Source organism: Colletes latitarsis, chromosome 6 (genome assembly GCF_051014445.1).
Source record: "Colletes latitarsis isolate SP2378_abdomen chromosome 6, iyColLati1, whole genome shotgun sequence".
NCBI lineage: Eukaryota > Metazoa > Arthropoda > Insecta > Hymenoptera > Colletidae > Colletes > Colletes latitarsis.
This window is the reverse complement of record NC_135139.1, coordinates 24,553,821-24,577,843: the sequence shown is the minus strand read 5'-3', so window position 1 is coordinate 24,577,843 and position 24,023 is coordinate 24,553,821. Positions and strand designations below refer to the sequence as shown.

The 24,023-nt window shown below is 43.5% G+C and overlaps 1 protein-coding gene across 4 annotated transcripts in view; it reads right to left on the bottom strand.

Moving 5' to 3' along the window:
- Window positions 1-18,849, bottom strand: part of LOC143342874 (uncharacterized) — an 83,496-nt gene extending 64,647 nt beyond the window's left edge. For 3 of the 4 annotated variants that reach the window (XR_013079870.1, XM_076767173.1, XM_076767174.1), the window contains exon 1: window positions 16,393-18,849. Coding sequence is in view for 3 of the 4 variants with exons in the window: in XM_076767173.1 (XP_076623288.1) it covers window positions 16,393-16,758 (366 nt within the window). In the remaining variant the exon portion in view is untranslated. Of the gene's footprint in view, window positions 1-14,299; window positions 14,385-16,392 lie in introns of those variants that run through there. The other variant, XM_076767175.1, reaches the window with a different exon arrangement.
- Window positions 18,850-24,023: the final 5,174 nt, after the last annotated feature.

The window sequence follows — 24,023 nt, the reverse complement described above, 5'->3', positions numbered from 1 at the left end:
GAGTTAGCTCTCAGGAAATTATGAATCCAACTCAAATTATTTATAATTTTCATTTGTTTGTTTCGTAAAATTTACGAATATAGTTTAGTTTTCGACAGAATTACAATTTAAATATCGAATTGTAACGAAATTTTACGCACGACGGATATAGTCGTCAAACACACTTAACTGGTTAAATGTCTCAAAGGAAAGTTGATATCCATTTACCATGAGAGACCATGAGAGTCCGCTTAAGGGTTAAATAGAAATATGTAAATACAAGATCGAATCGGAGCAGGGTGAAAGGAACAGATGCGCCATTTTACAAGCTCAACTTATAATCCAACTTAAACATATGTTGAACGAAAGGATGTTGCTGGATGCAAGAAGAAGACGAACACGTGAGGTATTATGGGAACCAAGAAAGAGTAAAACGACGAGTGTTAAAAAGAGTCTCGGATATCGCGCGACGTACGAGGAAAGGGAGTTTGGAATTTAGTGGTGCAACGAGGGAGTACCTGGTGATTAGTTATCGGTATGCGAGGACAGATTGGAGAGGAGTAAATTAAACAGGTAACTAGGAGACTCAAAGGCCTTGTAAACAAGGCAGCTGTGTCGAAGAATCCATCTCCGTTGCATATTCAGTCAGCCAGAACGTCGACACACGGGAGTAATATGATCGAATTTACAAGAGCGATAAGAATAATGCCATCACGGGTTTTACAGACACGTTCAAGAGGCGAACATAGTCTCGAAGAAAGACTAGGACCACGAACCACTAGGGAACTGTTTAATTTTAACTAAGAGCTACGGAGGTACGTGAAATCGAACAAAATGGAGGGTTTCACGTTGCATCGGGCAACAATTTAGCGAATCTGCTATGCAGATACCAGTTGCAAAATAAAAATAGCGTCAAAAATAACCGGTTCTCCGGAAAAGGGCAGTACGTATCGGGTGTCTGTTCGATCCAAAGCTTACGTGCAACTTCCTCCGTGCGCTCGCGCGCGACACCGACCGTGGACACGCGTTACAAGAACTTCGGTACTTTGGCTCTGCGAAGAAAAGGATTTACATGCGTTTCACGGTCCCCGGCATTGCTGACACGATTGCCACGCAGCCGAGGGACACGTAGAATGCGTGTCGGTACGCATCTTAAAAGTCAGTCGCTGCTCACCGGTCTTCCTGCACGCTGCGGTACGCTCAGCCGAAGGCTAAAGACCTTCTTCGGAACTTTTCTTCGACCGAGAACGCCTAGCGCGAGTCCCTCGCACGCCACGTTTCCACCTGCTCGAAAAACGCTGCCGATCTCTGCGTTTTTTCCCCCCCCCTCCCAGCTTCCTGGGTATTTCTCGATTTTTCGACGCGTTTTGTTTCACGCGATTCGTAATCGAACAAACGGCAAAACCGCTCGAAAACGTGAATTCTCGCATACCGTTGATCCGTGTCGGGAATGACGTATCGAGTTCTCTTTGTACGAAGATCGATCGGTGAAAAATCCAACCGCAAGCATTGCGTGCGATTGTCAGAAGCGGCGAGCCAGCCTCGATGCACGAGAAGGAGTTAAAAGTTTCACACGATCCCGAATGTACCGTTTCCGACTCCGATACACTTGTATTGACAATGACGTACAATTATAGGCGCACGCCGGGTAAGTATCGTTTATACGTCATATTTCGTAACGGTCTCGGAAACCGATCGGTTGCTACCGACGCAACGCGATCCCGGGGCCCGCGATGCGTGCACACCGCGCCGGCAGATATAAATTTCCCTGATCTTCGGTACCGTAGGTCAACGTTCAGAGAGAATTCCAGCCGGACTCATCATCCTGTCTCTCTCTCTCTTTCTCTCTTTAGCGCACGTGTGCGCACTCGCGGCTAAGTCCGCGCGTTTCGAATCCTCCCAGCCTCCTTTAAAGGGGTCTTACACTATAAAACGCGTTTTTTCATGTTCTCTCTGATATCTTTTTCATAAAGAATATACGCAACTTCTTGCAAGGCCAACCCTAGGAAAAATTTCAAGCTTCAAACAAACGCATGAAATCTCAGGATAACATTTCTGGCAACAGATTATATTTTCGGTTATGAATTTTTTTCTCGAAAATGTGTAGGATTTCGAGAATACGTCTATTCACCAAAAATGATTGTAACTGACCCCCGCAACTGACAATATTTTTTTCAGAACGATTTGGAATTTTTTAATTTCGCCGAAAATTTCTGCGCCTATTCGAATTTTTTTCTCGAAAATGGTTAGGATTTCGAGGGTATGTCTATTCACCAAAAATGATTGTAATTGACCCCCGCAACTGAAAATATTTTTTCCAGAACAATTTGGAATTTTTTAATTTCGCCGAAAATTTATGCACCTACTCGAATTTTTTTCGCGAAACTGGTTAGGATTTCGAGGGTATGTCTATTGACAAAAAATGATTGTAACTGACCCCCGCAACTGAAAATATTTTTTCCAGAACGATTTGAAATATTTTAATTTCGTACAAAAATTTCACATCTTCTCGATTTTTTTTCTCGAAAGTGGGTAGGATTTCGGGGGTATGTGTAATGACCAAAAATGATTATAATTGACCCCCACAGCTAACAATATTTTTTTCAGAACGATTTGGAATTTTTTAATTTCGCCGAAAATTTCTGCACCTACTCGAATTTTTTTCTCGAAAATGGTTACGATTTCGAGGGTATGTTTATTGACAAAAAATGATTGTAATTGACCCCCGCAACTGAAAATATTTTTTTCAGAACGATATGGAATTTTTTAATTTCGCCGAAAATTTCTGCACCTACTCGAATTTTTTTCTCGAAAATGGTTAGGATTTCGAGGGTATGTCTATTCACCAAAAATGATTGTAATTGACCCCCGCAACTGACAATATTTTTTTCAGAACGATTTGGAATTTTTTAATTTCGCCGAAAATTTCTGCACCTACTCGAATTTTTTTCTCGAAACTGGTTAGGATTTCGAGGATACGTCTATTCACCAAAACTGATTGTAATTGATCCACGCAACTGAAAATATTTTTTCCAGAACGATTTGGAATTTTTTAATTTCGCCGAAAATTTCTGTACCTACTCGAATTTTTTTCTCGAAAATGGTTAGGATTTCGAGGGTATGTCTATTCACCAAAAATGATTGTAATTGATCCACGCAACTGAAAATATTTTTTGCAGAACGATTTGGAATTTTTTAATTTCGCCGAAAATTTCTGCTCCTACTCGAATTTTTTTCGCGAAACTGGTTAGGATTTCGAGGGTATGTCTATTGACAAAAAATGATTGTAATTGACCCCCGCAACTGAAAATATTTTTTTCAGAACGATTTGGAATTTTTTAATTTCACCGAAAATTTCTGCACCTACTCGAATTTTTTTCTCGAAACTGGTTAGGATTTCGAGGGTATGTCTATTGACCAAAAATGATTGTAATTGACCCCCGCAATTGAAAATATTTTTTTCAGAACAATTTGGAATTTTTTAATTTCGCCGAAAATTTCTGCACCTACTCGAATTTTTTTCTCGAAAATGGTTACGATTTCGAGGGTATGTCTATTGACCAAAAATGATTGTAATTGACCCCCGCAACTGAAAATATTTTTTTCAGAACGATTTGGAATTTTTTAATTTCGCCGAAAATTTCTGCACCTACTCGAATTTTTTTCGCGAAACTGGTTAGGATTTCGAGGGTATGTCTATTGACAAAAAATGATTGTAACTGATCCCCGCAACTGAAAATATTTTTTCCAGAACGATTTGGAATTTTTTAATTTCGCCGAAAATTTCTCTACCTATCCCCTGTCGATTTTTCTTACAAATGTATTTATCATTTTTGATAAATCATTAAAAACAAAGTCTAGATTTTGTGGACAATTTGAGAGGTTAAGACTGTTTAGAAACTGGAAAACTCGCTGAAAGGAAATATAAAAAATGTCTCCGGGGGTTGAGATCGTCTCGGTTCGGCCAAAAGCGATACGGATCGCAAAAACGAAGCTACGCGAAACGTCCGGAGGGCCGTCAGCCTTTACGTAACGCTCGACTCGAGAAAGTAGCCCAAAGTCTGCTCGCTATAAATCAACCGTTCAACAACAACGCCGATACGCCTCGATCGGAACTTTGAACTTTGATTTCGTGGGAATGAAACGTAAACAAAAGCGGCGTAACCCGTTTTTCGAATCGGGAAAATCCTCCCTCCGTACGATCGATCGTCTGGCGAGTCGATCGTTTTACTATTTAAAGTTCTTACTCGAGCAACGCGATCTTATGAATCCTGCTGATCGGTTAGGCGACTCTAAATAACGTCTTACACGTTCCTATTGTTAATCCTTTCGGTACGCCCTTGCATTATCGATAATATTGTATTCGCGATCGGTGAACTCGGCAGCGTGCAAGATCTTGGCATTACTTTCTCTCCTGCATTGTCCTTTGCGGAGCGTTACCAAAGAATTAACCGCTTCGAGAGCCATTTTGTAATCGAATCGTCTACCGTATTAACGCCTTTCCCGCCAAGTCGATTTCAAAGTCGAAAATTTTCACATAAAAATAAAAATGCAACGCCAATATAATCAATACAATCAATATAATTGGCCTGCCAACCGTCGTAAATTTGTTTCTGTTTAATTCTTTGCTTTAAAGTCCTAGAAAAATCATGCAGGTGCTTCCTCGCTTGGAATTCCCTTATCTGTGAACTCTTATCGCGTTGTCCCGTATTGCCTCTTTGGAAAATATCCAACGCAACTTTGTACGTTTCGTTGCATGTTGCGTTAAACAACCTATTCCAAAGACACGACATGTATACGACTCAATTCTCACGGCTCTAGGTCTATTTACACGCGAACAGCCTAGACCCATATGTGACCCGATGTTTGTATTCGACGTTTCGAGCAGCCTGAGATCTACCGGGGTCTTCGTAAACTTGGATCTTCGATTTTCGTCTTAGATCGTCTTTAAACAAAATTAACGCGTTCATTAAGAAAATTAGCACACGACTTTGCCCGTACCATCTAATCGCGTGTATCCATACTACACAGTCTATTAGTTTGCACCTAGATTTTCTGTCCTTACACAGTTGGTAATAATAATCAGGACGTATCGCTTACTGTGTTATTTTGTGGGATCATTGCACATATTTAGGACCTAGAAAGTTACCCTTCTATGCTTTTAATGATAGGGTCAGTTGCCCTAGTATGAAATACATTTCTAATTTGGAGTGATATTGAAGAATCGGGATTTTGCCATCTATTGGCGATTAATGCAATCGATTACGATCATTATAATATTATACATAATAAGGTTAGCTCGATTATTTTTTCAAATTCTATAAATACAGTATTGCACATTACGAGCACTATGAGCCTAATATGGAAAAGGACCTCGGTAAATATTTCCCAAATCGTTATATTTTAAATTTCCTATAAATTCGTAATATTTAATCAAGTGAAACACGTGTACAAAAAGAAGTATTCCATATCAGAGCAACTGACCCTATTACCTTCCAGTTTACACGTCTTGGAAGATAAGGAGTATGCAAAACGGGCGACGATTATAATATCCACGGCGAAACGTTGGTGGTAATTAGACCGAAGTCGTGTAAGAGAAAAATGATGGCGGATCCGCGGGGCTTACGAACCATCCGGAGGCTCGTTTCCGTGTTCCGCGGCGAGCTAGGCAGATAGGGCATGGCACGGCAGGGTAGGGCAGGCCAGGCCATCTCGAGGAGAGAAGGGAGAAGATACGTTAAGGCGAGCCAAGGTAAAGGAAAAGAGAGTCGAGCAGAGTCGAGAAGGAACGAAGGAAAGGAGGAAAGGAGGAAAGAAGGGACCTCTGAGGCCCGGGGCGCCGCAAGCATAACGGTACCTCGCAGAAGAGCGCAAGAGAAGCGGATAACCAACTAGCCTCCGCCCAACCGAAAACGATTCGCATCTCCACCGTCGTCTATTTTATTCTCTTCCTCGCCGACCCCTCTCTCTCTCTCTCTCTCGCGCTAAGACCAATTAACCGTCCGTGATGTTACGCGATGTCTGCGTTCGACTTCCTGGATGTCCCGTCGGGTCAACGAAATCGTTATCGCCGCGATTCCGAACGCATCCGAACCGTACGCTTCTCCCGTAGATTTCATCTTCGGAAGCTATCAAACCAAATTGGATGCTATTGGGTCGTTACGAAAGCAATTTCGTTCCTCTTCATCGTCAAAAGCAACAATTTCCTCGTAATATACGAATATTTTAGTGAATCATATACTGGCCATTTTGGTCCAACGCCTTTTGCCATCTTCCTGGTAGCAACGTGATTCCGCAATCGTAAAATTTGTGATTTTTAACGTCCAGGTTTGCTACCACGAAACCCGACCACGCTTCAACTTTCAACCCCGTCTTCCTGCGAATCGTGTCTTAACGCGAGGAAAAATGAACATGGGACGAAAAGTGAAAACTAGATTCTAATCGCGAACCAAACACAGAGAGGAGGCTGTATGAAACGTCAACGACGAGCTTGTCCCCATTGGTTTTGTCGCGTACGGGCAGCCTTCGAGCCTTTCAGACAGGAGAGGTCAATTTTTCGCAGTCGTCGAGGTGCCAAGAGACGCTCGAGAATCGAGCCATTAAAATCCATCTCATTAGTATGAAAAGCGCAAAGTCGCTTCACAGTTATTACAGCAGATACACCGATGCTTTACAATCCGTCCTCGGTGTTAGCTCGTAATGCTAATGTGTTATACAGCCGAGACTTCCGTGCTGGCTACAAAGCGCTTCTTCGTGGACATTAAGTATGCGATGCCACGAGGTTGCCTCCTATGAGGTCTTCGCTTGCTCCGTACTTACGTACAACACCTTTATCGAGCCCCGTTTCGCTTCGTTTTTACGACCCGTTCCCCTCCCTTGCCACCTCACCCTTAATTTACTCTGTTTACAATCAATTATTTCGCCGATAACGATCGCGACCTTGCCTCCTCCTCGACGATAAACCCCCCGACGAACGCGATATTGCCTGAGAATTTATCGTGCTATCCACGCTTTTTGCCCGCCGATTTCCACCTGTTTCGAGGCCTATAATAACACCGGAACCCAAGATTTTTTAAATAACGAGCAATCTTCCCGATCGTGTCGAGATCTTTTGCTTTTCGTTGGCCACTCGCTCGAAACAGTGCTGAAATTCAGTTTACCGGCCCACTAAAACCTTCGCTGGTCGCACGAACATTTTTTCAGCGATTCGAGGCACTTGCGGTTCGAGGAAGACGGTTTATTAGGCGGAGGAAATTAAAGCCAATTCGATATCGCGTGAGGATTAGAGCGTACGAGCAAAGTAACGAAAGTAATTCGCGTTTAATTCATTGTTCCCAGACGAGGGGTAATTTATGACCGGTTTTCATAGTGTATTAAGGTATTCGCAGATTACACCTACACCTGGACGCGCGGATGGAGGTCAGTACACAATAAACCTGCCCGAGTAATTTCCTGTCCGAGCGACAGAGTCTCATTAGTCGGAAAGCATTGTCGGTTCTTTTTACGTTGCTCTTTTTAAAACTCTCTACCCTACGTTTCCGTGCCCCTCTGGTATTCTCATCGAACCGCCATCGACGATTCCTGGCTATCGCGGTAAACTTTGTCAAAGAGATACGGTCTCGCGCGTTTGGAGAAAAGACGAAAGGCCGTAAGTTCGTTTGCATCGCGGCGACGTGAAAGAATAATCGTATATTCTAATTTGCGTGTAAGCGTTTGGAGGGACGGGCGGAGCCAGGAACCGTTTCGCGCAGCTTCTAAAGACTGAATGGCAAGAGCGTATGTCGAACGAGTAACGGTGCCCGGAGTTTATATTCCTTTTCCACGTGGTCGACGGTGGCCGACAACTGCAGAGCGTCTTTATCCTCTCGTAACTCCTCTCCGAAGAAAACTAGCCGGCTCGCGGCGCGACTCGCCGCGTTTAATACTGCTCCCAGCTAGGCGAATACGATTCCTAAGCCAGCCTAGCAGCGTCTACTCGATCGACCTTTTGCCCCCTCGGTCCTCTCGACTGGAACGCGTTTCCTACGCGGAAATCGCCGCTGCCTACCACCGTACACCGCGACGGACTTCCACGCGGATTAAGAAACCCCTACAACCTCCTTTCCCGTCTGACATTTCCACCAAAGTTACCAAAAAATTCGTCAAACATCCACGAACCAAAGATTCCAGTTTTAGACAATTTATACAGAGTGTTCGGCCACCCCTGGAAAAAATTATAATGGTGAATTCTAGAAGCCAAAATAAGACGAAAATCAAGAATACCAATTTCTTGATGGAGGCTTCGTTAAAAAGTTATTAACGTTTAAAGTCCCGCCAGTACTGAATTTTTTTCTAGAAAGGGAGTAGAATTTCGGGGGTAGGTCTATTCACCAAAAATTATTGTAATTGACACCCGCAACTGAAAATAATTTTTCCAAAACGATTTGAATTTTTTTTTTTCCGTTGAAAAATTTCACACCTTCTCGAATTTTTTTCTAGAAAGTGAGTAGAATTGTAATTGACCCATGAGCTCTACTTCAGAAAAAAGTTTCGTTTAAATATATCCACTGTCGTAGGAGTTATGGCTGTTTGAAAATCGGACCATTTTTATGGGGTTTTTCTCATTTTGCGGGGTCAAGGACCAACTTTTCGAATATTTTTGCGATTTGTACATATTCTCCATCAAAATGCGCGTAGTTTGCTTTTTTAAACGTTAAAATCGTCCAATCCGTTCAGAAGTTATGCCGTTTTAAAGATTCGCATGAAAATTCGGGCAGACATTTCTGGCCAGAAATTATATTTTCGGTAAGGAATTTTTTTCTCGAAAGTGCGTAGGAATTCGGGAATATGTGTAATGACCAAAAATGATTGTAATCGACCCCCGCAACAGAAAATAATTTTTTTAGAATGATTTGAAAAATGTTTTTTTCGTTGAAAAATTTCAACACCTACCGGATTTTTTTTCTCGAAAGTGAATAGGAATTCTATGGTATGTGTATCCACCAAAAATGATTGTATTTGACCCCTGCAACTAAAAATAATTTTTCCAGAACGATTTGAAATTTTTTAATCTCACCGAAAAATTTATCCACTTACTGAATTTTTTTCTCGAATCTGAGTAGGATTTCGAGGGTATGTCTATTCACCAAAAATGATTTTTTCTGGAAAGTGGGTAGGATTTCGAGGGTATGTGCAATGACAAAAAATGATTGTAATTGACCCGCGCAACCGACAATAATTTTTCCGGAACGATTTGAAATTTTTTTTTTTGTCACCTAATTAGATTTTCGGTAAGGAATTTTTTTCTCGAAAGTGCATGGGATTTCGGGGATACGTGTAATAACCAAAAGTGATTATAATTGACCCCCGCAACCGAAAATAATTTTTTTAGAACGATTTGAAATTCTTTTTTTTCCGTCGAAAAATTTCGCACCTTCTCGAATTTTTTTCTAGAAAGTGGGTAGGATTTCGAGGGTATGTGTAATGACAAAAAATGATTGTAATTGACCCCTGCAACTAAAAATAATTTTTCCAGAACGATTTGAAATTTTTTAATTTAATTGTTAATAACTTTGTAACGAAGCCTCCATCGACAAATTGGTATTCTTGATTTCCGTCTTATTTTGACCTCTAGAATCCCCCATTAAACACCCTGTATAGTTCGCTCCATATTGTCCTCGATGTCTAATTATTAATTTGCTCCTACGATGGAAAGTCCTGTCGCCAATATTTAGGCGAGACCACAGCTCACGTCGTGCAAGAAACGAACTTGAATTACTGGTAACGCGCGTTAACTTTCGATCAACGTAAGCGTCGTTAATTCACGGGTCGTTACTCGAGTTTAACGAAGATGCCGACAGGCGCGCGTTGCAAGAATTTTGAATGCTCTTTCGACGATCGATTTATTCATTCGAAAAATGCGCCCGCGAATCTATGCGATTCGTTCCACGAAAGAGGAAGGCTCGTTCAAGTTCATTTTGCCTTTAATTTTATCGTACATCCTTGATCTGAAATGTACGGGATGTTGGACGCAATCTTAGAATCGCAATCATCGAAAGTCGACAAGAACTCTCCCCGAGTGCTCAATATTTCACGCGACGTATATACGCGCGGTTTTGCTACGGTCCCATTTAATCTCCGGAGTCGAAAGAATTCGTTAATTGAAGTGGAGCCTCTTATAGATAAAAGGCGATAAAAATCTCTCGATTGCATTCGCAATTACCGTCGAGAAATATGAATCGTCCCGACGATAAGTGTCTTCGTGCCGACGCTTTCGTTATCTGCGTCGTTAAACGAGAAATACGCGTCGTTTTGATTACCGTTTCCTCGATTCGCGGTCGAACGAATGGTCGACTTTCGGGATACACGGCGGAATCGACGGGTCAACGATTCCGTAAAAGAAATTTCCCCCAATTACTGGTTGTTTAATGCCCCCCCCCCTTCGGCATTTCTTTCCCCCCGATTGTTCCCAGCGTTACGGATATACCCTTTACGCACAAATATGCCCGCGTATATTCGAAACGTAATCGCTGGGTGCGTTCGGGCTTTTCACGCTTCGCGACGCGCATCATATCTGTTTCCTGGGGATCGTGACCCGTGACTCCTAACCGAAACGATGCTTAAACGATTGCTCACGAGGGTCGAATCGCGATCGACCGAAAATATGCTCCTGAATTTGTCGCGGGACCCGATCAATACCAAACAAAGTTTAATGCTTAACCCCTCGCACTATTTTCACGATTCTGACTCGTGATGAAAATTGTAAGAATGTATGTATGTAAATATGCATATGTGTGAAATGGTAAATTAATAGATTTGGATAATGTAAGATGGCATTGCAATAGCTCTTCCCCACCAAAGCGTGTTCACTGAGACAAAGGAAAAGGGAAAGAAAGTTCTGGAAGCGTCACTAGAAATTCGACCATCGTGGCATACAGTACGTTGACTGCAAAAAGTGAATTCAAGTCCATTATAAAGTCATATCCATTTTGGTTACCATAGTTATACAGTTCGATTGCTTCATTTATTATTTGTATTTTGTTAATTACATCGAATACATTATTTTATATAAATATTCCCGTGTTCGTCATTTCACGTTCGCTAATAAAAATTGTAGTGATTTAAATTTTTAACTTGAATATCACGAGTCGAACTCATAAAAAAATATCGATATTCCATCGATCGACATATCGCGTTCCAAGTTCCGATATTAGGGCTCGTTTCGATCAATTGAGCGTATTAGGCACGGTTTCTTCCGAATTTCAGCGTAGTGCAAGGGGTTAATAAGCGCTCGAGTTCGAAAATTAAAAATCGTTGGCTTGTTTGACACTATAATAACGTTGATAGAGCAGTATTATCTGACTCTCTGATGCCTCCTCCTTCCGTTGGTGTCCTCAACATGTGCTCATGTTGTTTACAGTCCGTGATCGGTGAAAATTCATCGCGATCGACGAAATCCAAAGTGGCGCACGAAAATCGAGCATAGGAAACACGGACGGACCTAACCCAAGCGCATCGTGCGCGCGTTCGAATCTATTATGGCAATCCGTGAACAATAACTCTTCCTCCACTCTCGGCATTTAATGGCCGTCCATCTATTTAACGTGAAGGAAGAGGAAGTGGCTGATGGGTAGATAGGTCGAGCGTTTTGTAACTAATTTCGCGAGTAAATTGTCCGTAACATTGGTTCGGTGCAGTACGACTAAACGTAACAACGAAACAGGGTTGTACGAGCAAACGCGCGAATCTCTGGCCACGAGCCACGAAAAATTAGCGATCAAACGGATAATAAAAACCTTCCGCGCCTTTCGTACTCGAGATCAGGAATGTTTAATAACTTAACCACTTAACTCTCATATTTTTCGGGTTAACCAAGAATGATCAGTTTTCTTTATTGGATTTGTTTCTAAAAATGCAGTTTTTGTTCATTACAATGTTGTATCTAACATATACTTTGAAAGAAAACAAATATTATCATCCCTTAAGCCGTTAGATTAAACAAATATCGTTTTTCAAAGAAGTTAAACTCGAGTATGAACTTTAAGGGGTTAATTGACACGGATATACAGGGTGTTTGGTAACTGGTGGTACAAGCGAAAAGGGGATGATTCTACATGAAAAAGTAAGTCTAAAATATAGAATAAAAATTTTTCATGTGAGGCTTTAATTTCGAGAAAATCGCCTTTGAATTTTCGCCAGGTGTGCGTGCAGTTAACCATGCCTTGTTATACAGGGTGTTCGACCACCCCTGGGAAAAATTTTAATGAGGGATTCTAGAGGCCAAAATAAGACGAAAATCAAGAATACCAATTTGTTGATAAAGGCTTCGTTAAACAGTTAAAAATAAATTTAAAAGCACCTATGTTTGTACGATTATGCAAGTTTGCCTGCGTTTGATCGCCTAACAGGGCCATGTGCTCGTACAACGCGTCCAATGCGTGCAACGCGAGTAACTGCACACCCACCCACTGTCTCGCGATTCGTCGTGAGTCATAGCAAACGGCGCGACGTTCTAATGCGCGAATAACACGATCGCTGGATCCTCGAATCTTCTCCCGACGATTTGACGACCATTGTCACGTATACGTAATTCTACTGTCTCTGTTGCAATATTATCGCTTATTAACCCCTTATAAGACTCGTTACAAGTTCTCGATGCCAAGTTTCATCGAGCCTTGTACATTCACGAGGTACTCGTAAAACGAATCTATTCTTTTTCGTAACCATTGTACGAACAAATTTAAACAAAATTAAATGGTATTAGTTGAAATTGTACAAGCTGTCTTTTGGCGTTGCTTTTCGTCCACTAATCGTGGGTCAATCATGTTTACACGGTGTTAACCCCTTAACTTTCATAGTTTTCCAAGAATGATCAATTTTCTATATTGGACTTGTTTCTAAGCTATTACAATGTTGTATCTAACGCATAATTTGAAGGAAAATAAGTCTTGCTATCTCTTAAATCGTTAAATTAAACAAATATCGTTTTTCAAAGCAGTCAGACTCGGGCATCTGTCGTCCACAATGTTTCATGGCTATGGAGGGATGAATTATTTCATATGTTTTGGTAGTTCGTACAAAGTGAATAGAGTGGAATAAAATGAGAAAAGACGATCGAGGCAGCCCCACGTTCCGCGATCGGAAAATACGAGGTTAATAGTCGGTGGGTCCCTGTAACGTAAACCGCGTGAGAGAGTTTCCCTCCGTGCAAACAAGATCGTCCTCGTATTTTAGCCAGACGAGCCGATCTCAGAGTCCAATGTTAATTGCGTTTGTTCTCCGTCCGAACGTCGAGCGAAATAATCGGTGGAACGGTAATCATACGCAGAACTGAAACGAAGGGCGGTGAACCGTGGAAATGGTTCGTCCGGTGGTTGCCGGGATGCCCTTTCTACCTGGCCACGATAATCGTGGATTTCCGTCCGCTTATTATCTTACGCGCGTCACAATGCGTTTAGATTGCGTCCAGGCAACGGGTAATTAGTGATCTAGTACCATTATTTGCGAACGCGACGCTCTTTGTCGCTCGCGACGTCTTGAAATTTTCGTAACCGCGACTGTTGGGTTGGGAACTTTTTAAAAATATTCCTCCATCGAATTTGCGAATGATCGACTTCTTATAGTCGGTAAAAAGCGTTGTAAAAGTCCAAGGTACCGCACCCAGAGAACAAGGAACTCGAGATTAACGATTGGACAATCTTACGATCGCAAATCTAATAACGTCCACGTCCGAAGTTATTGAATTTTCGAACAGTATTTGCGCGAACTTCAATTAACAGTTGGTATCGATAACGGTATCAAAAAACTGGTTTCTTATTAGAGCCACCGATATATCCATGGTCGTGATCGTAGAAAAAACCTACGGTGACGCGAGCTCGAAAGTCGATCCGCAAAAACCGACTCGACGATCGTTCTATATCGATAAGATTGAGGAGAGGGGGGGGGGGGAGAAAAAGAAGCTTTCGAATTTCAATTAGACTCGCTATCGAATTCCGATCGACCCGACCAGGCACTGTTCCCAGATCCGCGAAGAAGAGCGCGTTAACGATTCCACGCGAAATTAATCGCTCGATCATCAGCTGCCGGCTTATTATCTGGTCGTCCATCTTTCATTTCGTAATAAACTTCTTTCTCCAGAAATTAATCCCTTTACTAATCGTACGCGGTATAAATTAATCCTTTTTAGATCAAACTCGCCCTTCGAAATGATAAAATGATCTAACAAACCTTGCCATAGACGCGATTGCTTCCTACATAAAAAGTTTATGTAGGTTTCAAGTTATTTACATATATTTTCTATCCTTCATACAGGAAGCGATCGAGGCTTGCTCGAAATGTCTACCTTCGTGCTGGATGCAACGAGGTTCCTCAATCCTTCGGTAATTCCAAGTGTTTGTTGGATTCGTTGACGAAACATTTCAACACTGGCAATGAGCACAGAATAAACAAACGCTTTTAAACGTCTTTAAACATAAGAATCCAGCGAATCTAACAAGTAGGAGGAATAACAGGTTCTATCCGATTAAAAAATCGTACGTTCGAGAACTATTTGGTTACTTAAAACATGGCGGTGCACCATCGTGCATAAACCAGAGTAATTTGCATCGAACTGCTCGGTAGACTGACACAAGATTTACGATTTACGTCAACGATACGTTGCTTTGTACTCCATTTTTCTTAACCAATCGGGTATTTGACGACTAATTGTCGTTTTCCTCGATAGCCAAACGTGTTTTCCAAACGGAGGATTCTCGTTTTCCGGATTATGCAAGGTACGGTTCTCTTAATGGAGAACAGCGAACGATCCAGAGATCCCCCCATCGTCCGCGGTAGATTCCGATTTGTTGGAAAGCCACCAAGACGATATTCCACGAAACACGATCGAGTGTGGGAGGGCACACACTCCGAGCGGAGACAACGGTGCACGCGTGCGCGTCGTCCAAGTTCCTCTGTAAGGTGGAAAGGCGTGCGACGCGTGTCCCAGACGGACGGCGTATCAAAGGATATTTGCCCTGTCAACAACGCGGCTTTATGTGGAAACGCCGCTAAGTCTAGAAAGGGGAGAACGGCCGTTCGGGCCGAGATAATAGTAATGGGCATTATTACTTTGCTCTATTATTTTACGATCTAACGCTTCCCCGGAATCGATACGGTATCTCGCCGTCTTTTTCCACGCGAACGACAATCGCGTGTTCGCCGAACCGCCAACGCGTGGCTCCGCCATGACAGTTGGCGTCGCGGACCAACTGTAACGCGTTCGTTTCAAAAGTACGAACAAACGCAGAACACTTTAGCGACAGATATTCGCGCGTATTATCTCCGACTACAATTCGCGCGAGTAAAAACACGCGAAAACTTGCGAAACGACCCGATAATTTCAAGCTGCTGAAAAATGGCCAGCGATTACTTCGCGAATAAAATTTACCTAACTCGCTGGCGGTGTTTATGTAATCCGAGGGGGGCTAAGCATATCAGCATACCTGTACTACTTAGCACCCGACCAATCATTATTTCGAGACACGCGCGTATTTCTGTTTTGTTAACTTTTAACGGATAGAAGAAATACAAAATTTGATAATCGAATGGCTTTCAATCGCGAGGATCCTTCGAATCGTGACCAACGTGGGTAAGAACTTTTTCCGAATGCCTAATATTTAGAATTCGATCGCGTGCTGAGCAAATTTACTTGCGCGTCACGTAGGGCACGTGTCATAGGTCCGCCACCCCTGCATTAGATAAACACGTAACACAGTCTTTCACGTACGTTTCCATATCTTTGAGAAACTATCATTGCAAACGATGCAAACTGCAAGCCTCGATGTTCCATGAGCTAAACTTATTACGCGACAACATACGAGTAATCGTTTTGCCCGTCGGCCAACGTTCGAGTCGAGCAATAGGAAGACCGAGATTAATGACTATTTCTACGGTGAAATCATGCAGCGTCGCGGAATCGAACGATACACCGTAAGATCGTAAAACGGCGTTAGGTCATCGCGTAACGAGACTTTTTCCAAACACTGTGCAATAACGCGACGAACAAGGAAACGATGTAAGTACCTATTTATAAACCCGTTAGAGCGACAATAATAACAGCGCGAATAGCTACGGATCAACCCTCGCTCAGCAGACTCCGGATCGTGAAACGTTGGATTCCAATAGCGAGCTTGCAAAAGTAACATCGTTAATTCGGATCAAAACGTCTAAGGACTTTATCCTTGGATCTTAGTGCAAGTACAACCAAAAGCAATAGGAACATTATGACTTTTTTAGTCGGTTCGGGGATTAAATTAACTCCCTACGCTCGAAAGAGTCACGTTACTCTTGACTACTAAAAACGTCCATGAGCATTCTTGGCAAGAAGCGTCGAGTTGCGCTTGGGGTGACATCGACCGCAGTTAAAGGGTAAATAAAAATCTAAAGACGAATGCTCACCTGCATCTGCAGCCAAGAGTAATCGATATAGGTAGTGGTAGTGGCGGTGACAGCCCCGGCGACGCTGGAAGCGGATGAGATCTGCTGCCAGTTGTCCTGGCCGGTACAGCCGAGCACCGGCAATCCGTCGGGCTGACCCCGATCCGGCACTATCTGATCGGCATACTGATAGGGTGGCTGAATCGTCGGTTGTCCGCCGGAAGGCAAACTCGCTGGATGAGGGTGCTGGGCCCCCGAGCCGGCACTGGCGGGCAAGCAGCACACGCTCACGTCCATCCGTGGTGGCGGAGAGTCGTAGAAACGTTGCTGCTCCGGCTCTGGCTGCTCCCAAATCGACCTCCCAAGGGTTAACCCCCGCGGAACCATCCAATCTGCGACCGACACCCCCTTCGTGTACCTGTCACTCGAAATACGAGAACACCGATTTCGTCCACCGGCCTTAACGACGATACTCTAGCTTCTTCCTCTTCTTCTTCTTCTTCTTCTTCTTCTTACACCCCTCTTCGTCGATCCTTCCCAACGATCTATTCTTTCTCAGAGTCGACGCTATCGTCCGCAACCGTTCAAGTTTCTAGATCGCGATTCCCAAAGACTCGGGCGTCGCTCTTTGGACTCTGTTCCGATCTCTCGACGAAATCCTGAATGATTTACCACGATCGTTCGCCGTTCTTCCTGGACGATCATGCTCCGCGGTTTTCAAACTCGCCGTTCAGACGTATCGTTTACCATCAACGAAACGCGAGATCATCTTTCACTTTTTTTTTTTTTAGTACCTGTACGCCAATACCATCGCACTTCTCTCTTCCACCTTTCGACTTCGCGAGAACGAAAGAGATACGGAGGACGAGCCTCTATTTTATCCGAAAACGGGAAACGGAAGTGCACACCGAGGACAGCGAGTCGTCGATTCGCACGCCACGACCGAATTCCATGTTCCCGGCGCAACCGATTACTCGCATAACTAAGGGACTCGCTTCGTTCCGCCTTAGAGAACGCGGCAGCCTTTGCGACGCTTCGTCCTGTTCTCCAGGACCGACTGGCCGAATCGATCCTCCCCGTTTTCGTTGGCTCTCATGCTTCCGGGCGAGGTTCGAGCACACAGATGACGCGGTTGACCTGCCGCTGTCGATGCGACGCCAGGGTACAGCGGCAGGTTTCGCGACGACAGCCAGACATGGAACGTAATCGCGATCGAACCGGGCTTTTCACCGACGGCGAGCGTTCCTGCGATTCCGCGGCGACACTTTGACGGACGTTTCGAGGAGCACCGTCGAATTTCACACAATAGAGAATCGATAACGAGATGGAACGGGGAACGATTCGGTGTCAACGTCTGGTATCGTCGCACTGATCGGCGATCGGGGTCCAGGCGGTTCGGTTTGTAAAATCACTGGCCGCGCGACGAGTCCGGACGAACAGGCACGGGACGATCGAACGACGGATCGGTCGCGGCCAATCGACGAAAACTCCGATACGGTCGCGCCTTATCGCGAGCACCGTCGACGCATGACAACCGGACACTCTTAGCCGCGATACGCGAAACACGCAGGAGGAAGAGGAAGAGGTGGAGAACGCGCCAGCTTGGAAGAGGGAGGACGAAGAGCAGGAGGTGGAGACGGAGGTGACGGTGGAGGTGGAGTCGTGAACGGAGACGCCGAAAGAGGAGAAGCTCGGAGCGGACGCGAAAAGGGTGGCTTTGGAGCGAAAATACGGGCGGTAAACTTGGAAACTGTACGGGTATGAGACACGCATGGATGGTAGTTGTCGGCTGAGCGCGAGCAATGTTCTCGTCGGTGACAGCGCGCGCTCCCGTTAACGCGTCGTCGTTCTCCGTCTCTCTTTCTGCCCGAGCAAACTCTACGAGGACGGAGGTGGAGAATAAGAGAACGCGCGAAATAGCGAAGAGTAGTAGGAGTCGCGGGGGAGGCGAATAAGTATCGGGGGAGTAGATACGGTCGAAAGTACCGACGGAAAACCAGCAACGGCGACAACGGCTGCGGCGGTAGCGACGGTGGTGGTGGTAGCGGTAGCAATGGTGGTGGTGACGACGACGGCGACGACGAAGGTGACGGCGGCGGTGGTGGTGGTTCGAACGGACGGTGGTAGGGTGGAGAAAACGGTGGTAGTAGTGGTAAAGGCGAGGGTGGCAAACGCAACTGGTGCTCGTGACGCGATCTAGTGCACCCGGTGTCGCGTACGCGCATGCGTGAACGCGTGTCGTCAAGGCAACGGTTCCGGAGTAACTGCCCGGTGAACGCAGCCCTCCACGGACCGTACTCTTTTCGCTTCCTCGCTCCTTCTGTCTCTCTTCCGCTGTGCTCGCGTCTACTTCTGCCTTGTGCTTCTGGCTGGCTCACGCCCCGGGCGCGACCGATCCGAGCGGTCTAGGCGGCCATCAAGCACGCCCCCGTCTCGTCGCTTGCCCGTCTCTTTCACTCTCTACCCCTCTATCGCCCTCCCTGCTTCGCCGACATCTCCTCCTCCGCCTCCTTCTCTTTTCCACCTTCTACCATTTCCTCCGCGATACTCTGTCTCTCTCTATCCTCGCGTCGTTCTCCTTGTCTCCTCCGCGTCTTGATATCTCGCTTACTCTCTCGCCCCTCCGACGCGCCACGCTCTTTTCCTCTTCTCATCTCTCTCCTCGTTCCTCCTCAAGGATCCGTTCTCGATCTCAGTCTCCCTCCAGAGTACGATTATCGCCGAGAGCTATCGAGGGACTCCTACCACCGACGACTTTGGCACACTTCTCCTCGATCGTTGCTTCTCCTCTGCTTCTTTTTTCCTTACCTCTCGACACGATGTCGGGACGTGTCGTGCCTCAACCCCTTGGTACTCTTTGCTGGAATTTAACGAATACCGGCATCACGGCTTCTTCTTTCCAATTTCCCTACTACTCGAACCGAGGATTCAAAACAATTAACCATGGGTAACGTACCAATCCAATTTATTAACGAACAATAAAATATGTATTATAATATAAACCTATAATGCGCTGCCAGTTGTATCATCTTCTTCGTCGTTGTCCATTTTGTTCAAATCTTTCGCAATTGCTATAGGAGAACCGATACTAAAACCACAACCAAAATTAATATTATCATCGGAACAGTTTTCCCAATAATATTCGCAATAGTTCCGCCCTTTATAACTATTTTTAAAAGTTATTTTCAAAACCTTTTCAATCTCCTGACTCAAACCCTCCGCCCACCTCCGACGAACTCGTTCGAACGCGATAAGGGAGGTTTCATTCTCCGATATTCTACTATCGTTGCCGCGGTGCATCAGAAAGCGTATCGAAGGTTACTGAAAAAGAAAAAAAGAGTACGTTAGTAAAGATAATAGGATCAAGAAATCTGTAGCCAACGGTGAAACATAATGGTGGATCGATGAGGGTATGGGGTTGTACGGCAGCAAATGGTCGCTGCGCCTTCGACTTTTGGTGGACCATCTACAATTCCTGACTTCGAATAAAAGTTTTACCGATTTACCGGTAAACACGACGGTCGATCGATCCTCCTCCGTGCCCGAAACACGCAACTACGCGCGACAGAGAGAGATCCTCCTGTTCTATCGAGTCCCGTTCTGCAACCGCGAGCTTCCGTCTCCGTCTTGTTTGCGAGATTTTCTTCTCCCGATCTTCCTCTTGGACAACGGGAACGGCCATAGCTATTCCGCCAACGCTCGTCTGACGTCACCTTACTACGACTAACGTCTCGTCTCTCGTTCCGCTCGCCATCACCCGCGCGGCGATGACTTTTTGCCGTTGATCGCTAAACATTTTGCGGCCGCAGTACCCGCACGTTTGGACCGGATAACAAATCGATCTGAAAAAAAATAAGAAGCGAACGAATGAACCACCGTTAACGCGTCGATTGCTACGGTGGTCGTTTAACGATGAACGAACCTTCGTGCTTGTCAGCTTTTTAACCAGTTAAGTGTGTTTGACGACTATATCCGTCATGGAGATGTGTAAAAGATGTGTAAAATTTTGTTTACAATTTGATATTTAAATTGTAATTACTGGCGAAAACTAAATTATATTCGTAAATTTTAATATGTTTAAAATGTTTAGAGATCAAGACGAAATAAAACAAACAAATGAAAATTATAAATAATTCATGAAAAATTTGAGTAAGTGCTGAAAGTTTTGGGTGAAAAAAAAAGACTTTCGAATCGTCTTGGAAAAATTATTTTTAGTTGCAGGGGTCAATTGCAAGCATTTTTGGTCAACAGACATACCCCCGAAATCCTACTCAGTTTCGAGAAAAAAATTCCTTACCGAAAATCTAATCTGAGGCTTGAAATGTCTGCCCGAATTTTCATGCGAATCTTTAAAACGTCATAACTTCTGAACGGATTGGACGATTTTAACGTTTAAAAAAGCAAACTACGCGTATTTTGATGGAGAATGTGTACAAATCGCAAAATTATTCGAAAAGTTGGTCCTTGACTCCGCAAACAGCCATAACTCCTACAATTGTGAATATATTTCAATGAAACTTTTTTCTAAAGTAGAGCTCATGGGTACCTACAAAAAAGTATTAGACAACTTTTCTGTAGGGCGTCAAACAAAATTACTAAAAATGAAAAAGGAATTTTTAAGAAAAATCGACAGGGGGTAGCTGCCTAAAAAAAAAAAAATTTTTAATTAATTCTGAAAAAATTATTTTCGGTTGCGGGGGTCAATTACAATCATTTCTGGTCAATAGACATACCCCCGAAATCTTGCGCATTTTCGAGAAAAAAATTCAGTACGGTCGGAACTTTAAACGTTAATAACTGTTTAACGAAGCCTTCATCAACAAATTGGTATTCTTGATTTTCGTCTTATTTTGGCCTGTAGAATCCCCCATTAAAATTTTTTTCAAACACCCTGTATATCTCTAGATAGGAAAACAACCTCAACAAGCAAAAATAAATAACTAAATTGTACACAAGGTTGCTGATAAACCTTGTAGCGACTTTATAAATGAAAGGATCTTTTTTTTTTTTGTTTCTTTTTTTGAAATGTTGAGGGGAAGAACGATGCTTGACGAAAATAATCGCGATTCCGGTCGAATCCAGAGTGCATACAACGAATCACGACGTATTCGTGTGTAATGTATGCGGCAACAAGCATCTCGAATCTCTCCCCTCCCACGGAGTCAGAGATTCCCTTTCTCTTTAGATTGTGAAACGATTTTCTATCGTGGCGCTTTAGCTTTGCGGATTTATTATATATGCAACGGGTTACGCAAATTACGACAAAGTGCAAATATTTCACATGACCTGCACCTGCATGACTCCCCTTTCTACGCGCGATCATTTAAGCGAACGCGTGAATCGTAACGCGACGGTCTCACCGCGAATCTGTGAACCGTCTCGTCTCGTCACGACCCGACCCGCCCCACCAAAGTCCCGCTGCCCTTTCGACGCGACCCTTTGCGTTCCCATTCGCGAGCACCAAGCTACCAGGGTGATCTCTCCTTCCGAGACGCGCCACAGAAAAAGGGTTTCTATTTCTTCGAAACGCTATACTATTGAAACTTTACGTACGAATAGATATTCCCTTTTATACGCGTTGTCTCAAATTTGAAATTTTTAAACGGTAATTGGAAATACGACTTCTTTCCTTCATCGAGGAATGTTTGAAAATAATTCGTGAATAGACCGCAAATCTATCGAAAAGGCATCAACAGAAAAAAGAAGCGATTCTAGAACTTGTCGAAATGTACGAACTCGTAAATTTTCGTGTACGGAATTGCGTACAATGGCGATGGTTGCATCTAACTCTGCGTAAACACTCATATGATTGTTTTTTCCTACAATTTATACGGACGCGGGAGTTACCGTCTATCGAAAAGGGAATCTGATACGAGGGATGGAATAGAATTACGATCGGAGTAGAGCAAAGGGAGAAACGTGTCAAAAGCCATTACGGTGGGGTCGTGGAAGCAACTATTTAAGTAGTAGCTAGAATTCGAGTTGCATCACAGGCACCCCCCTGCCCCCCACTATCAGGACGGAAGCAGCGCAACTTATGAATGGAAGTACTCGCCCATTGGTCGGCTTCGATAGCCAATGGCTGGCTGCTCACGGCCCTCTTTACGCGATTCCGCGCGAGTTCGCCGCTGCGCGCAAATCCTCGACAAAGATTCCCAGCTAGCGATAGATCGAAGATCACTCGGTACTTCCAGTCGTTCTATTATCGAGTTAACAGCGTTAACATTTCGTAAAACGAAGAAAACAAATCAGAACGATCGATCGTTCCTCGCCGTTTCGTCGAACGATTTTACGATTAAATGCTAATATTGTCTTAATTAACTTTGCACCGTTCGCTTGTTCTTACGCTTGAGAACACTTACGATTACAAAATGTACGCAATTCTTAAGAGTCGTTGGATAATCATAGATGTGACGATTTTTATACAGGGTATAAAATAAGACGAAAATCAAGAATACCAATTTTTTGATGGAGGTTTCGTTAAAAAGCTATTAACAATTAAATTCAAAAATTTCAAATCGTTCTGGAGAAAATTATTGTCAGTTGCGGGGGTCAATTACAATAATAAGGTTGCACGAATTCCACGACAATCGTCTCATGCGTATCTTTTGGTCGATGATCGGATAGGCGAATGAAATTATCGTCTTTAATTGTCGTAAGTATCGGGTCAGTACGATGGCATAATAATAAGGCAAAAAGCGAACAAGAGTAAGAGAAGGCAGATAGAGGGAACGGAGATAAATTAGCATAATGATAGGTGCGAGTGCAGCTTTACCGTCTTCTTTCGAATTGTAAATGCGATACCCGGTACATCTTTAATTATATCTACCATTAGAATATCTGAATCATACGTATGGTGTAACTGCGTACGCTGATTCATTTGTCTGTTGGACGGGTTTCGCGTTATAGTCGAATATACCGCACTCGTTTAGATTCAGCATTGTTTAACGACAAAAACTAGAATCGAATCAAGTGAAAAAAAACATTCGAAGATGCCATCCTAGCGACGACAAACAACAAATGATTCATCGAGTTTAAATTTACGCGCGATGTTTTAAAATATCCGTGACGAGTTGATACGTCATCCCCGATTAATGGATTAATAATATTCGGCCAGCCCTGGGAAAAATTTTAATGGGGGATTCTACAGGCCAAAATAACACGAAAATCAAGAATACCAATTTGTTGATTGGGGCTTCGTTAAAAAGTTATTAACGTTTAAAGTTTCACCAATACTGAATTTTTTTCTTGAAAATGCGCAAGATTTCGGGGGTACGTCTATTCACCAAAAATGATTGTAATTGACCCCCGCAACCGAAAATAATTTTTCCAAAATGATTTGAAATTTTTTTTTTCCGTCGAAAAATTTCACACCTTCTCGAATTTTTTTCTCGAAATTGGGTAGGATTTCGGAGGTATGTGTAATGACCAAAAATGATTGTAATTGACCCCCGCAACCGAAAATAATTTTTCCAGAACGATTTGAAATTTTTTTTTTCGTCAGGCACCTAATTAGATTTTCGGTAAGGAATTTTTTTCTCGAAAGTGCGTAGGATTTCGGGGGTATGTGTAATGACCAAAAATGATTATAATTGACCCCCGCAACCGAAAATAATTTTTCCAAAACGATTTGAAATTTTTTTTTTCCGTCG